We start from the raw sequence: 16,759 nt of genomic DNA on the forward strand, positions 1-16,759 counted from the left end.
AAGTTTTCAGGAAGACCATTTTTCTCCATTATAAAACTTGAGGGGCGAAGACGCATCCTTTGTATTTTTGATGTCTGAAATATTAATGAAGTATTTTCCCATGTTACTTGTAGGATTTTTATCCAGGTTCACACAGCATGAATTCTAGCCAGGCATTGTTTATGAGGTTCATTTCAAAGCACATAAAATTTGACTTTTTCCAAAAGGATAAATAATTTAGAATTGCTTGATTATTTCACATCAGTGAACATGCAGTGTTGAATTCCTGAGGATGCTGGCAAATAAAACTCTGAGTTCAAAAATATATATAATCCTGGTGGAAGTAGGCACTGATGGGAGGAAATTTCTTTTGTATTTGGAAAGAAGAGCCCTAACACCAGAATACATCATCAAACAAACACATAGGAATCCCAGAAGCCTATTAGGTTCTTATGTTGCTTAATAATTATTGTTCCATAGGAATCATCCCAATTTAATATTGCCCAGTGGTTGATTTCTTTTATTAAAATCAATGCAGATGTCAGTTTCAAATAAACGCCTTGCTTCTCACTGTGTCTACTTTGAAATTTAGGGGACTTGTACAATAAGGGGAAAGAAACTAAAACAAAAACAAAAAACTGTATGCACAACTCAATATTGCTAATTAATAAAAGAACATATACTGTTTCTCTGAAGGTCTGGTTTTGTGAGCTAACTTAAGTCACTTTGGTTGTTCAGTTTATTGGGTTCATTTTGGTATTGTGAGTATCCAGTAAGTATATTCAGTAAAAATATAGGTGAGGACTCTACGCCTCTCTCCCCAGTGCTCTCTATACTAGGCTGTGTGTTAGTCCAAACCCACTTTTGCCATGTGCATAGATACACAAAAGCAGTCCTACAGGAGCGCCTAGATGGGTCAGTCAGTTAAGCGTCTGACTCTTGGTTTCAGCTCAGGCAGCTCAGGTCATGATCTCATGGTTCGTGAAGATTGGGCCTGAGCATGGAGCCTGCTTGGGATTCTTGTTCTCCCACTCTCTCTGCCCCTTCCCGCTCACTGTCTCTCTCTCAAAATAAATCAACAAACATTAAAAAATTTTTTTGAAGAGCCTTGTAAACTCCCCTGTAAGCTCCATGAAATTCCTTTTTTTTTTTTTTTTAAGTGTTCTGACAGTGCCTTGGTTCATAGGTTCACTGGAGGCATACTAGGAGTAGGATTTCACATTTAGTTGGAGTTAGGTGCAAAACTCTCAACTAACTGGTGGAACAGGGACGCTTTCAGAATCCTAAACTTAAGACTTCATTCTCCAGGGTATGGACTGTTGAGTTCACCAGTTCTTGTGAGGTTGAAGCCAGCTAAACAGTGTGTCTAGACAGTCCACAGATCTTAAATGCCACCTATTTGCCTTACAGCTCTGGTGTTCATGGGAGATGAAGACAGCTAACTGAGATGTTTTCAGAAAAGGCTGTTGGATTATGGGCTCTTGATTAGTCTTTCAAACGAAATGAGCATCCCTGTAGAGTCTGTGTTTGATGAAGGTACTCAAGTGTTAATCACTTATAGTTTATCAACCTAACTGTCAGGAACAGGGGCAGGAAATGACTTCTATCCAAACAGTGGGAACTGGCTAGATATCAACTCAATTTCAGGCTATCAACTCTTCCAACTTGGATCTTTGACCGTGGAGGTGTGTGTACCTGTCAGCTACCCAGCAAATCACTGCCTAATTGTTTCTGAAAATTATGTCTTACATTTTTATTATTGTCCCTGGGTGTTTTACATACATTTCTGAGCTTTATGACTCAAAGGAAGCCAACCAACCAAGCCAAACTGGTTTTCCCATAGGAAAATGGCAGACATTTGTTGAGCATCTGTGTGCTGCTAGGCTCAGCAGGTGTTGCAAAATGTATGACATAAATAACTCTTGCCTTCAAAAAACTTAGATCTATTAATGAGGATAGAAGAAGAACACATAATTGCTGTAATGCAAAGCAAATCAAGTTAAGTGCTATAAGAAGGAGTGAAAGAGCTACACGCACTTGCTGTCAATCAGTATTAGAGTTGCTTCTCTCTAAAAATCATTAACAAGTTTTCACAGAAGCTACATCAGACCTGTCAGAGAAGTGCTGCAAAAGGACAGTTTTTACGAGGCAGTATTCCTAATATGCCGGAAGATATTTCTTTTCCAGGGCTCTGAGCTTTAGCTGGGAGAGTCATATACAAATGAAGGCATCTTCAGTGAGCACTGGTTCTGATTTTTAGGCTCTAGACTCCTGGATGGAGTCTTCATTCCATAACTGGCTTAGGAACCTGGATTGTATTTAAATCCTATCACAGCCATGAGAGGTACAGTAGGTTTATAATGCAAACGTTCATGCTTTTCCTCCAAATAGTTCAGCGACTTGCCATTTTTCTTGCCTTTAAAAATAAGCTGTAAAATCTATAAGTGCTGTTGATAGAAACATAAGGGAAATCAAATTACTGTATTAGGAATGCATTGATTAACACATTGTATTTGTGTATGTTAATACACAAAATTGGATCTGTGCATAAACTTAGTAATCATCTCAACTTGGGGTGTCTGGGTGGCTCAGTCAGTTAAGCATCCAACTCTTGATTTTGGCTCAGGTCATGATCTTACAGTTCAATAGATTGAGCCACACGTCAGGCTCCATGTTGAGTGTGGAGCCTGATTGGGATTATTTTCTCTTCCTCTTCTGCCCCTCCCCCTCCTTGTGCACAGTCTCAAAATTAATAAATACTAAAAAAATCTTCATAATTCAATACTCAAGTCCATTTGCAAGTTACTGAACTTTAAGCTTCTTTGGGATAGTTATAGTGACATAAGGAGAAGGTGAATTCTTTGAGCTTAAGGAAATAATTTTTGCTACTTTCTTGGTTTTATATTCCAATGAAAACATTAGGAAATGATTTTTGCTACTTTCTTGGTTTGTGCTCCTCTAAAACATTAGTCCCATTAATGTGTGTTGTTAATTATGGAGTATATAACATTTTTTGCACATATCAGAATGTTGATTAAAAGCTGCTAAAGGGTTTATTAAGATGATCTCATGCTAAAACATAAGGAAGATGTTTTTAAAGATCTTGACATATTTTTCTGGCTAATTGCATAGCTTTTCTTGAAGATACCACCACATGCTCTGCTGATGATAAAAGGCTATGTTTGGTTCTATTCCTGGAAATGTAAAAAAGAAATGTTGGTACCATTGACTTCCCTGGGCTTGTTTATGGTGTGAGACAACTATCCTTTTGCATCAGTCTGTTTAGTGGCACCAGCATCAATGGAAGACACTATCCCAACGAATACTTGTTTGCTGCTTTTGATTTGCTTTTCTGTCACAGAGCTCATTTTTGTCATAATGATATTGGAATTATCTTTAGTGTCTAAATTAGTTTTTCAAATTTCTTTATGCACTTATATCATGGCTCATGTTTCTTTCTTTTACAGGAATTTTAAGCAGTTGTCTGGTGAAACAGAATTCATGACAATTAATGGAACAACATTAAGGAATCTTGAAATCCTACAGAATCAGGTCAGGTAAACATAAGGGCTAATTGATTCAAATGGTTTTGAAAAACACTTGGAGTAAAGTAGCAGTCTTAAGAGTGCAGGTGAGAACAAGAATATTGTCTTCAACTGATTACTCTACCTGTCATCTCTTTAGACGTTGATAATTACAGCATCCATTTTCTTGAGAATCAAATATATGAACTACTTCCCTAGGGGTTACTTCGAGAGCTGTAGAGCTTCCTTTTTACTCATTGAAGTGACATTCCCATCCTGATAATTTCTGTATCAGATATTCCTTTGGAAGGGCATCATCTTTGAAAATTAATATAAAGTGGATTTTTTGTCTTCTTGATTATATTTTTTCTATATACCTTAAATGTTTGTTGAAATGTTTCGGTCATAATCATTTTGCATATAAAACAAGTTACTGTGATATTCAGTTAGATTGTAAGATGTATAAATTTCATTTCACAAGCTTCTGTCATCATTTATTTCCCCTTTATTGATGAGTTATGAAGATATGGAGACATTAAATTGATTGTTTTAATTTATTAAGTTATAACTTAGAAATAAGATATATATAATGTTAACATAAAGTCATAGAAGTAATAAGCAATTCTGAATTATTTGAGTAAGTAATTGAAAAGCTGAATCATCTGAGTTAAATGGTTTAAAGCTCTTCAGAAATATTTATTACTGGGGTGCCTGGGTGGCTCAGTCAGTTGAGGACCCGACTCTTGATATCGGTTCAGGTTATGATCTCATGGTTCATGAGTTCGAGCCCTGCTTTGGGTTCTGAGCTGACAGCACAGAGCCTGTTGGGGATTCTGTGTGTCTCTCTCGTGCCCCTCCTGTGCTCTCTCTCTCTCAAATAAATAAGCATTAAAAAAGTTCCTCCTTATTAAAAAAGAGAAATATTTATTACTATTGTGAATTAAAATAAATGCTGAATTTATTCTCCTGACTCCTAGATTTATATATTACTAGTTTTCTCATTTAGTGTCTCCATCTTCCAAGGTATCCTTGTATACTAGTCAGTCTTACTTTCATACCATAACATTTTTATCTTGTCATTACATTATCCAGAAATTGAGAATTATTACCACAAATTTTTTTCATCAACTTTGTATACATTCCCATGATAGGAAATGAACAGTAGGAAGAAAAGGACATTTCTTGGGTGAAGAAGAGCTCAGAGTCAGACCCTGAAGATCTTGTTCCAGGCCTGGCATTCCAAGCTTTCTTTATTCTGCCACATCCTTCCTGTTCAAATGCTACTGTTGTGTCCATTCTGAAATTAAATTCCTAAGGCAGAAATCACTTGTCATTAAAGTATCAGGACTTGGGCCATTAGAGAAACAGAGGCTAAGAATTCACATCTTTGGCTTGTCTTTGCACTTTCACTTTGGTCTCTGTTACCATGGAACAGCGGAAAGGGGTGATGAGGAGGGGGCTGGGTATCAGGGAGAGCAAACGAATAATAGAACTGTTTCTCTCCATCCCTCCCTCTCTTGTCTGAGAGGGTTCTTCAGTAATGCAGTAAACCATTGGAGATTATTCCTATCCAGTGGCCTCTTCCTGGGACCCTTAACTGTCCTCAGGCCAGTGGGGCTCTTGTTTCAGAAGGAATGGTGCTGTTGTTGATGTGGCCTGCCCTGGTTAGTCGGCTCTGTCTGTCCAGCTCATTCTCGGGCAGGCCTGCTGTGACCTGTGCTTTTGTGTGCACTTTGCTTTAAACTCCTAAGGCCTGGCAGCTTTTGTCATACCTTTCAAAGTAAATTTCTGCTAGGGGTCATCATGTGTTAATTATGAGTCATTTCTCCCATACTTGGAAAAGAGTAACCTAAGGGGGTGACCGGGTCTTAGTATACCTTTGCCAGCCATACAACTGAGTACATAAGAGTACCTTCTTGATGGTTTGAAGGAAAAGGAAAAAGCTAAAAAACAAAAAAACAAAAAAACAAAAAAAAAACAACTTAGGTGAAAACTGCAATCTTACATTCCAAATGAGATTTGGAAGTCTGTTAATAGACTTTTTGAAATACCATGTAACCTTGGTTAAAATTAACTATCATCTCTAGTTAATTGTAAACTGTTTTTTTTTTTAGTGGTTCAACTTTCAAGTAGCAAAGCATAGATAGATAATTTTATACTAAGTGTTTAGTAGAGCGGACTAAAATAAAATTCTTCCAGGGTGAATTCCTAGAGTGCAGAGTGGTTTATTTCGACCTCCAGTACCTTCTGCTTGTTCTGTGTTTTCATGAGAGTATCAATCCTTAGAATGAGAACTCTGACTTGGTAGAGGATACTAAATTGTTGAAGGAAATTAAATTATCTTTACTTCCCAAGGGAGAAAAGTATATATTTTTAAGACACTTAAGACAAATCTATATTTTAAAAGATTTCTACATTAAAGAAAGGGAAGGGGCGGTTGGTGCCTGGGTGGCTCAGTCAACTGGTTAAGTGTCATGTTCAGGTCATGATCTCGCTGTTTTTGAGTTTGAGCCTATATTGGGCTCCCTGAGCCTGCTTTGGATCCTCTGTCCGCCTCTCTCTGCCCCTCCCCCACCGCTTTCTATCAAACATAAACATTAAAAAAAAATTTCTGAATATTTTTAGTTAACAAAGCTACACATAGAATGTCCCTTTTGTGTGCAGGTATCAGTTCTTTATATAGCGCATGTGTGTTCATATGTCCACACGTTCGTCAGACATTAAGCAAACGCCTGTTATGAGCTGTACTTTATGATAGGCATGTGTAACATTTAAAATTGGGGTATATGGAGGGGTGCATGGGTGGCTCAGTTGGTTAAGCATCTGACTTGGGTTCACGTTATGATCTCATGGTTTGTGAGTTTGAGCCCTGCATTGGGCTTTGTGCTGACAGCTCAGAGTCTGGGCCCTGCTTCGGACTGTTTCTCCTTCTCTCTTTCTCTCTGCCTACCCCTCCCCCACTCATGCTCTCTCTCTCCAAAATGAATAAAAATGTAAAAAAATTAAAGTTGAGGTATATGGAATAATTAAGGCACATGAACAATTATCAGTTTTGGTACAGATTCAGTGTCTAGTTAATAAAACATTTCTTCTGTCTTTCTTAGACTGATATGAAAACCAGAGGAAGTTTACTTTGGGTTTTAGACCATACTAAAACCTCATTTGGGAAACGGAAGTTAAAGAAGTGGGTGACCCAGCCACTCCTTAAACTAAGGTAAAGAGAATTCTTTTTTGTGTGTTTAACCTGAAATTATATAAAGTTGTGAAATGAAGTGTATGTTACCTTCCTTACAACCTAGGTTACCATAGGCTTAGAAATAGAATTTTAGGGCGCCTGACTGGCTCAGTCAGAGGAGCATGTGATTCTTGATCTTGGGGTCGTGAGTTCAAGCCTTGTGTTGGATGTAGAGATTACTAAAAAAAAAAAAAAGAAACTTTAAAAAAAAAAAAACAGGGGCACCTGAGTGGCTCAGTTGGTTACATGTCTGACTTTGGCTTAGGGCATGATCTCGCAGTTCGTGGGTTCGAGCCCTGCATTGGGCTCTCTGCTGACAGCTCAGAGCCTGGAGCCTGCTTCAGATTCTGTGTCTCCCCCTCTCTCAGCCACTCCCCTGCTCATACTTTGTCTCTCTCTGTCTCTCAATAATAAACATTTTTAAAAATCTAAAAATATTTTTTTAAAAACCAGAATTTTAAAGTCGGGGAGATTTTCTTTTGTGTCTGGGCAAATGCTGTCTAATATCGTGAGGATCTTTTCCTTGTCCCTAGAATTAGTCTACTTACAGGACAAGTTAAAGGAAAGTGAGTTATCTAGTTAGTTTGGGTCATCAGTAGCACAAGAGTGTAGGGAGGAGGGGGCTGAGAGATGGGGCACTGCCTTTCGTAGCAGGCTTTGAAGGCTAGGGTGACTTGGTAGCCGGGGGAAGTTAGTCCAGTGGTTCTGAGCATGGGATGATGGGATCAGATCTGGGCTTGTTGTGGGGTGGCGGGGGGAGAACCAAACTTGTGGTCAGATGAGCAAATTGGCAAGTTCATGGCAAGGTTCTGAGGGACCTGAGCAAAAGCAGGAACAGTAGGGTTCTGAAAGAGGAGTCAGGTGTGAGATACTTGGGAAAGTAGATGAGTAAAGTAGGAGCCCCCCTCAGGAAAGGTAGCTGAATCTGATGCTTAAAACACACCTGTTTCCAGGCTTGTCTGCACCTTGCAGTCACTTGGGAAACTTCACAGATACTGAATTGGTCTCCAGTGTGGCCTGGGAGTTGGATTTTTTGAAAACTTCCCAGGTGATTCTGATACGCAGATAAATTTGGGGATTCTGACCTAGAACAGTGCCTGTCACTTAGTAGGAGCCCAATTAATGGTTATTGAATGAATGAATGCTGTTATTTATTTAACTTTTACCATGTACCACTATTTAGTACTGAAATGCATCCTCTGAGGTAGGTCCTTGAAGTGAGTAAACAGATTCAGAGCTTCAATAACGTGTTTAATGATTCATAGCTGGTAGGGCCCAGATTTTAAAAGAGCATTGACTCCAGAGCTGAGCAAGCACTTAACCCTTCTGAACAGCTCCCTAAATAAACAGACCAGAAAGAATGTGTTGAGGTGTTGGAACTGCTATTTGTCAGCTCTTTGAACTGAGTGACTCAGTCTAGTAAGTTCCTGGGTCTCACGACATGTCCCAGTGCCCGCCTCCCCACCCCATATTCTCACCTTTGAATGGTAAAGTCCCTCCTCACAGGGTTGCGGTAAGGAATACAATGAGACAGTAACCCTAACTACCACGTTTGGGCTCTTGATTATGTGGCAAGCACTGTGCCGCGGCCTTTACTTACATGTGCCGCACAGCACCCTCACTACGGGCTGCATTTTACGTCCAGCTTAGTAAGTAGTCATCTTCAGTAAGGATGTCCGTGCTGGTAATAAGCTCTAGGACACTTAGGATGATAATGTTACCAAACCACTTCACTCTAAGTTTTCTTCTTGAGCATAAAGACCTGCGGACGAGGGAAACCGATTCAGTAAAGAAAACTGTGAATGGAAGTACAGTTGATCCTTGAACAACACGGGTTTGAACCCTGCAGATCCACTTATATGTGGATTTCTTCTGGTGCAGTACAGTACAGTCAATGTATTTTTCTTATGATTTTCTTAACATTTTCTTTCCTACAGCCTACTTTATTATGAGAATACAGAATGTAATATATATATAAGACACATGTTGATCAACTATGTTATCAGTCAGGCTTTTGGTCAACAGTAGGCTATTAGTTAAGGTTTTGGGAAACCAAAAGTTGTAGGATTTTTGACTGGGAGGTTCAGTGCCTCTACTCCCCACATTGTTCAAGGATCATAGTACTTTGAAAATTATAGATGATAAAAAAATTATGAACAATGAAACCATTTGAAAATCATAGGGTTCTCAGTAGGCTTTGTAAATAAAGGCACACCTCTGTGAGAGTTTATTTTTCTAATAAAAACTCCATGATTTTTAAAGAACCTTAAAGCAAATTTCCTTCATATGATTCCTTGTTTTAGTGGAACAATTGCTTGGTTAGGTATGAAACCATTAAACACCTAACAGTGGAGGACATGGTTTGGCCTCATCTTGCCTTCTTGTCAACTGTTAGTGGAATTAGTATAAATAGAAGGTATGGTCAAAGTCACGTGACTCAGTAAGGAAGCCAGGGTGGCTGATGGAAAGGGGCCATCTTGCCACCTTAAGCACAGCTGGTTTTAAGTATCATGTAAAAGGTTTGACTTGTAAGTCTGAACACTTCTAAATAGGATTTGTGTGTGTGTGGATATATTTGGGTGCAGTGTAATTTTCCTATGGTTCTTTAAGCCCATACCTGTAGAATTTCGATTCGATAATGGGTGATTTAGATAGTGTGTTAGTTTGCTAGGGATAACAAAGGATCACAGAGTGAGTAGCATCAACAACACACATGTGTCTCAGAGTTCTTTCTGGGGCCTCTGAGGGAGAAGCTGTTCCATGCCTGTCTCCTGGCTTTTGGCGGTTTGCTGACAGTCTTTTGGTGACTTCTAGATGCACCTCTTTTCTGTCTGCCTTCAGATTCACAGAACGTTTTTCCAGTGTGCTTATCTCTTCACATGGCGTTCTTTCAGTAAGGATGTACTCATTGAATTAGGGGCCTACAACATTCCAGTATGACCTCATCTTAACAACTACATCTACAGTTACCCTGTTTCCAGCTAAGCTCCCATTGTGAGGCACTGGTGATTAGGTCTCCAACGTTTATTTTTTTGTTGCCACAGTTTAGCCATAACAGGTAGGCTCAATAATTTCATATCTTTATTGGGCACAAGCTGATTGCATATATTCATTGCTCAAATGGAAACAAGTGTTCTGATTATCATTTAAATGTATTGCACACTTACTCAACATCTGAAGTGACATTGTAAAGAGCCATTGAATTTTGTAAGTTACAAACTTTGTGCAATTTTGTGCCTGCAGTACAGTGCTCTGGAAAATCATCCATCTACCTTAGCTTTGAAAAACACTCTGTTCTGCATCTATCCAGGTGAATGAAGGTATTTATGTAAAATGTTAGATTCATTTAGGGATCAGAAAGACATTTATATGTGAAAAAAATAAGGGAAATGTTTGGGTAGAAAGGAGCAGAGGTCCAGATCTAGGGGTTGAGAAGAGAGGGGTAGCCAAGGTGGGAAGAGTGGGGGCTGAGGGCTAAGAGGTAAGTAGTGTTACAGTGTAATGGGTCTTGTGTGGGAGTGGATATAAGACAGGAGGGCAGGAAACTGATATCTGACTGTGTTGCATTATTTTAGTCTGTGATATGTCTAGTCTTTCAAATAGTTACTACTTCATTTTATAGAAATGTAACACAGACTCGGGTTAATTATCCAAGGTCATCCAGGTAGCACGTAAGGCCCATCTAGAATCACACTTGGGATTTATTGAGACTTTACCTTTAGTTCTGATTCCCTCAGTTGTATCACTTTGTACAAGTTATGAATTTTTATATACCTCTGTTTCTTCACTTGTAAAATGGGAATTATAACACCTACCTCACTCCCAGTGTTGTTGTGAGGACCAAATGAGACAGTGTATGTAAAGAATTGTTGTGGTTCCTGGCATCAGTTATGTGGTTAAAAAAATAGCTGTGGTCTTTAAAATTGGTTATAATTTACAACCAAAAAACTGGAGGCACCCTAGCTCTTAAAGGGGAATAGAGGAATAAATTGTAACCAGTCTTGCATTAGGATAATGATGCAGTGATTAAAATGAAGGCAATCATACAGTGACCCAGCTCGAGGCTTCCGGGGCAGAGGCTGAGTGCTGTTGTGAGCGGTCAGGTATCTGTTTGGTCAGTTCTCTATCTGGGACTTGCCTGTGTTTTATCTTTCGCTTGTAGCTACAGTCAGGATTGTGAGGAGAGTTTACAAGGAATGCTGGTGAGTAACTAGTGTCTTTGTCAGTCCCCTCTCAGAATGGTACCACCATTAGTAATTGAGCTCTCTCATTTTATGTGGCCTAGCTTCTGGGCTAGGGTCACAGGCTTTCCCTTTTTCTTAGTGCCCTGAACCTTACTGGGTCCTGGGAACTTAGGAAGCTCACTCTCATGTTCTGATTGACTGAGTACACGTTAATGTGTTTGTTCAAACACTAAAGGTAGTGCAATTGTTTGGAGAAACTAAGTGCTTAACAACAGCATCAAAAAAACCAAACAAACAACCCCACACTGTTTGATGGTTCTAACAGTGGAAATTGATTTCTTGTTTATCTTTGCAGAGACAAACGATGGCCTTCCCATGGGTGGGGTTGGAACTCCATACATAGGCATTTAGGTATTCCACAAGCTATTCAGTCTTAAACATGTGATTTCTGTGATCAGCCTGGCCATTGACATCCAGCCAGAGGAAGGGGACAGGGTATGGCGGGCACATTTTTGGTTCACCAAGTCTCTCGTTGAGTGGTAAATATCATTTATCATTTCTTCTCACATGTCATTGGGTAGAACTCATTCTGATGGAGTCAGAATAATACCCCATAACTGCAAGGGAAGGTAACAAATGTTTGTCAAGGACGAAGATGTGTTTGATGAATACCTACCAGTCTGTTGCCAGAGGTGGACTATGCTTTTTTTAAACTGTGTCTAGTTGTATTTCAACTGTGTAGTACTTTTTTTTTAAAGCATTTTGATGAGTACTTTATTTAAATTTCTGAATAGGCAATACCTTCACTTAGTTGCAGAGTTTAAAAATATTAAAAGATAGATAGTGAAGTATTTGTCTCTCATACCTGCCCCATGTCTATCCAGCTCCTACTGCATAGTCTTGGTGCTTATTTTCTTGTGTATGTTTCCAGAGACTTTTTGTTTTAAAAAGCAAATATATATATTCCTCCCTCCCTTTTTACATGGATGGGGTGTAATATACACAGTATTCTTTGCTTCTTCCTCTTAATAATATAAGATAGTTATTTTGAATTTTGTACTGTTCCTACTCTCAAGAAGTTTCTAATCTAATTTGTTCAAGGTCTAATCTAGTGAGGAGGAGATGCAGGTAGGGAAAGCTTTTGTCCCTAAGATAAAATACTTGTCTGGTATGCACTGTACAGCTCACTGCTATAATTAGAGCAAATGAAGAATACTATTGTAATTCGAATTAGATTTTTAGAGAACCTCATAAGAAAATTAAGTATGCTAGGTTTATCCTTAGCATTTAAATCACATAAACCATTGAAATTAGCAAAACTGAAAATTGTCGGTGTTAGGAAATAGGTCTCTGACTACTGACTACATTTTTGTGTAATTATCTAAAGCACCAAGAACATTCTAGTGATAGGTAATTATCTTGAATAATTAAATGACTTTTATTTTGGTAAACTCATGTTTAGAGTATTAACAGTGTTTTTCTAATTCATGGCTCTGACCTAAACGACAAAGTAATAAAATGTTATGTGTTTCCTCCATTTACCATTTAATTTATATTAACAGAACTAATGCCATTTTTTAAAGCTTATTAATTTTTTTTGAGAGACAGAGAGAGAGTGTGGGTGGGGATGGGGCAGAGAAAGAGAGAGAAGGAGAGAGGGAGAGAGGGGTGGGGACAGAGGATCTGAAGCAGGGATTGACACTAGAGAGCTCTGTGCGGGGCTCGAAACTATGAACTGTGAGATCATGACCTGAGCCCAAGCCAGATGCTCAACCAACTGAGCCACCCATGTGCCCCCCAAATACCATTTTGAACTCTCTGGAACTCATTGCCCTGAACTACATTATGAGGCCCTTTTTATTTGTGACTTCTCAACTTCCACGAACCTGCCAACATGGCATTCAGCTTTGGTGACTATGATTTTCCTCAGTCCAGTGAGATACACAGTACTGCTGATAAATGGGAAGGAAGATTAGTAGATGGTACATAGCCAAGAGCTGAGATTGAGTGGTGTTGACCTTGCCTCTTCGCCTTTGCTGTGTGACTGTATAAGCAGAAAGTGCTGCTGCCAAGAAAAAAGTGATACCACATGCTTCTTATCCGAATGTCTGCCCTGACTCAGTCCATATTGAGGAACTAGTGTCTCCTAGGATGCTTATATTGGGAACCTTTAGCTGGTCTCTGCTTTGTTCTGTAGTAATCAGGCCTCCACAGAAGACTAAACTGGTTCATGTGACCAGCAGTAAATGGCAGCTTTCATTTGTGGTGAGGAAGAGATGTACAGGAGAGAATGAGGGGGAAGAATTGGAGGTCTTTTCCATCTTGGCTCTTCCAACTTTATTTTATTCTTTTTGTGTCTTTACTAGTAGGGATTTTCTGAATATATCCCCTCAAAACGTTGTGGGAGGACTTCATTTCCTGTGGTTATATTGTCATAAAAGTACTTGCCTATATGAAATAACTAGATATGCTGTATAAAGTATAAAACATTCTTTTAGAACATTGCTGAGCTTGTTCAATAATAATAATATTGACAACAACAATAATTGGGAAAACCTAAGGGAACAGACTATAGAAGGACCTGGAAATGGAAGTGAGTTGACTTTGCTGCTGCCATCGTCCCCTAGCCTCTGCAGGTGTTGGTAATCCAAAGGATTGGGTTTTTAAAAGCCTTGTGGGAAACTGGAGTGAAGGCCTTGTGTTGGTGTAAGTTAGGGAGGCCATAGTAATATGAGACTCTCAAAGGATATTATCAAAGGATCATAATCTCACTAAAGAGAGGGGACAAAGAAATATGTCTGTCATGGCCTAGTCTTTACAGAGGGAAAGTTTTCCAAGAATCCTTAGCCATAGGTCCACCCTCACTCAGGTTTGCTATTCCAACTTCGTACTATCTGTGTGGTCTGGCAATTTCTAACTTGTGAAAGTTTTTTTTATTCTTTTCCTTTTATAGTTTATTCGTCAAGTTGGTTTCCGTATATCACCCAGTGCTCATCCCAACAAGTGCCCTCTCTTGATGCACCCCTTCTCCTCTTCGCCACCCCCATCAGCCCTCAGTTTGTTCTCAGTATTCAAGAGGCTCTCATGGTTTGCCTCCCTCCCTCTCCTCAACTATTTTTTTCCCCTTCCCCTCCCCCATGGTCCTCTGTTAAGTTTCTCCTGTTCCACATACAAGTGAAAACATATGGTATCTGTCCTTCTCTGCCTGACTTATTTTGCTTAGCATAACGCCCTTGAGTTCCATCCACATTTCTACAAATGGCCAGATTTCATTCATTCTCATTGCCATGTAGTATTCTATTGTGTATATATATATAAACCACATCTTCTTGATCCATTCATCAGTTGATGGACAATTTAGGCTCTTTCCATGATTTGGCTATTGTTGAAAGTGCTGCTGTAAACATTGGGGTACAGGTGCCCCTGTGCATCAGCACTTCTGTATCCCTTGGGTAAATTCATAGCAGTGCTATTGCTGGGTTATAGGGGAGTTCTGTTGTTAATTTTTTGAGGAACCTCCACACTGCTTTCCAGAGCAGCTGTGCCAGTTTACATTCCCACCAACAGTGTAGGAGGGTGCCCGTTTCTCCACACCCTCGCCAGCATCTATAGTCTCCTGATTTGTTCATTTCATCCACTCTGACTGGCGTGAGGTGGTATCTCAGTGTGGTTTTGATTTGTATTTCCCTGATGATGAGTGATGCTGAGCATCGTTTCATGGGTCTGTTGGCCATCTGGATGTCCTCTTTGGAGAAGTGTCTGTTCATATCTTCTGCTTATCTATTCACTAGATTATTTGTTTTTTGGATGTGGAGTTTGGCGAGTTCCTTTAAGATTTTGGATATTAGCCCTTTATCTGATATGTCATTTGCAACTATCTTTTCCCATTCTGTTGGTTGCCTATTAGTTTTATTGATTGTCTTCTTTGCCGTGCAGAAGGTTTTTATCTTGATGAAGTCCCAATAGTTCATTTTTGCTCTTGATTTCCTGGCCTTTGGGGATGGGTCAAGTAAGAAATTGCTGAGGTCAAGGAGGCTGTTTCCTTCTTTCTCCTCTAGGGTTTTGATGGTTTCCTCTCTTACATTCAGGTCCTTCATCCTTTTTTGAGTTTATTTTTGTGTATGATGTATGAAAGTGGTCTAGTTTCATGCTTTTGCATGTTGCTGTCCAGCTCTCCCAGCACCACCATTAAAGAGGCTCCCTTTTTTCCATTGGATACTCTTTCCTGCTTTGTCAAAGATTAATTGGCCGTACATTTGTGGGCCCAGTTCTGGGTTCTCTGTTCTATTCCATTGGTCTGTGTGTCTGTTTTTGTGCCAGTACCATACTGTCATGATGATGACAGCTTTGTAGTAGAGGCTATAGTCTGGGATGCCTCCCGTTTTGGATTTCTTCTTCAATATTACTTTGGCTATTTGGGTCTTTTGTGGTTCCATTACAAATTTGAGGATAGTTTGTTCTAGCATTGAGAAGAATGCTGGTACAATTTTGATGGGGATTGCATTGAATGTGTAGATTGCTTTGGGTAGTAATGACATTTTAACAATATTCTTCTGATCCATGAACATGGAATGTTTTTCCATTTCTTTGTGTCTTCTTCAATTTTCTTCCTAAGTTTTCTATAGTTTTCATCATACAGATCTTTTATATCTTTGGTTAGGTTTATTTCTAGTATTTTATGGTTTTTGGTGCAATTGTGAATGGGATCAGTTTCCTGATTTCCCTTTCTGTTGCTTCATTATTGGTGTATAAAAATGCACCCGATTTCTGTACATTGATTTTGTACCCTGCGACTTTGCTGAACTCATGGATCAGTTCTAGTAGGCTTCTGGTGGAATCTGTCAGGTTTTCCATGAAGAGTATCATGTCATCTGCGAAAAGTGAAAATTTGACTTCATCTTTACCAATTCTGATGCCTTTTATTTCCTTTTATTGTCTGATTGCTGATGCTGGGACTTCCAGCACTATGTTAAACAACAGTGGTGAGAGTGGACACCCCTGTCGTGTTCCTGATCTCGGGTGGAAAGCTCTCAGTTTTTCCTCATTGAGGATGATATTAGCTGTGGGCTTTTCATAAATGGCTTTTATGATGTTTAAGAAAGTTCCTTCTATCCTGACTTTCTTGAGGTCTTCTTAAAGAAAGGATGCTGTATTTTGTCAAATGCTTTTCCTGCATCTATCGCTAGGATCATATGACTTTTATCTTTTCTTTTGTTAATGTGATGTAGCACATTGATAGATTTATGAATATTGAAGCAGCCCTGTAACCCAGGAATGAATCCCACTTGATCATGGTGGATAATTCTTTTTATATGCTGTTCAATTTGATTTGCAAGTATCTTGTTGAGGATTTTTGTTTTATGTGTCTGTAGGCCCTCTGGATGTCCTCTTTGGAGAAGTGTCTGTTCATGTCTTCTGCCCATTTCTTTACTGGATTATTTGTTTTGTGGGTGTGAAGTTTGGTGAGTTCCTTATAGATTTTAGATACTAGCCCTTTATCTGATATGTCGTTTGCAACTATCTTTTCCCATTCTGTCGGTTGCCTATTAGTTTTCTTGATTGTTTCCTTTGCCTTGCAGAAGCTTTTTATCTTGATGAAGTCCCAAGGGTTCAGTTTTGCTTTCATTTCCCTTGCCTTGGAGGATGTGTCTAGTAGGAGATTGCTGCGGTGGAGGTCTAGGAGGTTTTTTCCTACTTTCTCCTCGAGGATTTTTACCTAGGAGTAAACTTAACCAAGGATGTAAAAGACCTATATGATGAAAACTATAGAAAACTTATGAAAGAGATTGAAGAAGACACCAAGAAATGGAAAAATATTCCGTTCATGGATCGGAAGA

General features: G+C 39.2%; 1 protein-coding gene across 4 annotated transcripts in view; it reads left to right on the forward strand.

Moving 5' to 3' along the window:
• Nucleotides 1-16,759, forward strand: part of MSH3 (mutS homolog 3) — a 176,271-nt gene that overhangs the window by 61,517 nt on the left and 97,995 nt on the right. For all 4 annotated transcript variants that reach the window (XM_029942517.1, XM_029942518.1, XM_029942520.1 and 1 more), the window contains 2 exons: nucleotides 3,447-3,531; nucleotides 6,608-6,717. In XM_029942517.1, coding sequence (XP_029798377.1) covers nucleotides 3,447-3,531; nucleotides 6,608-6,717 — 195 coding nt within the window. The remainder of the gene's footprint in view (nucleotides 1-3,446; nucleotides 3,532-6,607; nucleotides 6,718-16,759) is intronic.

The sequence above is a fragment of the Suricata suricatta genome, chromosome 6 (genome assembly GCF_006229205.1).
Source record: "Suricata suricatta isolate VVHF042 chromosome 6, meerkat_22Aug2017_6uvM2_HiC, whole genome shotgun sequence".
NCBI classification, from domain to species: Eukaryota; Metazoa; Chordata; class Mammalia; order Carnivora; family Herpestidae; genus Suricata; species Suricata suricatta.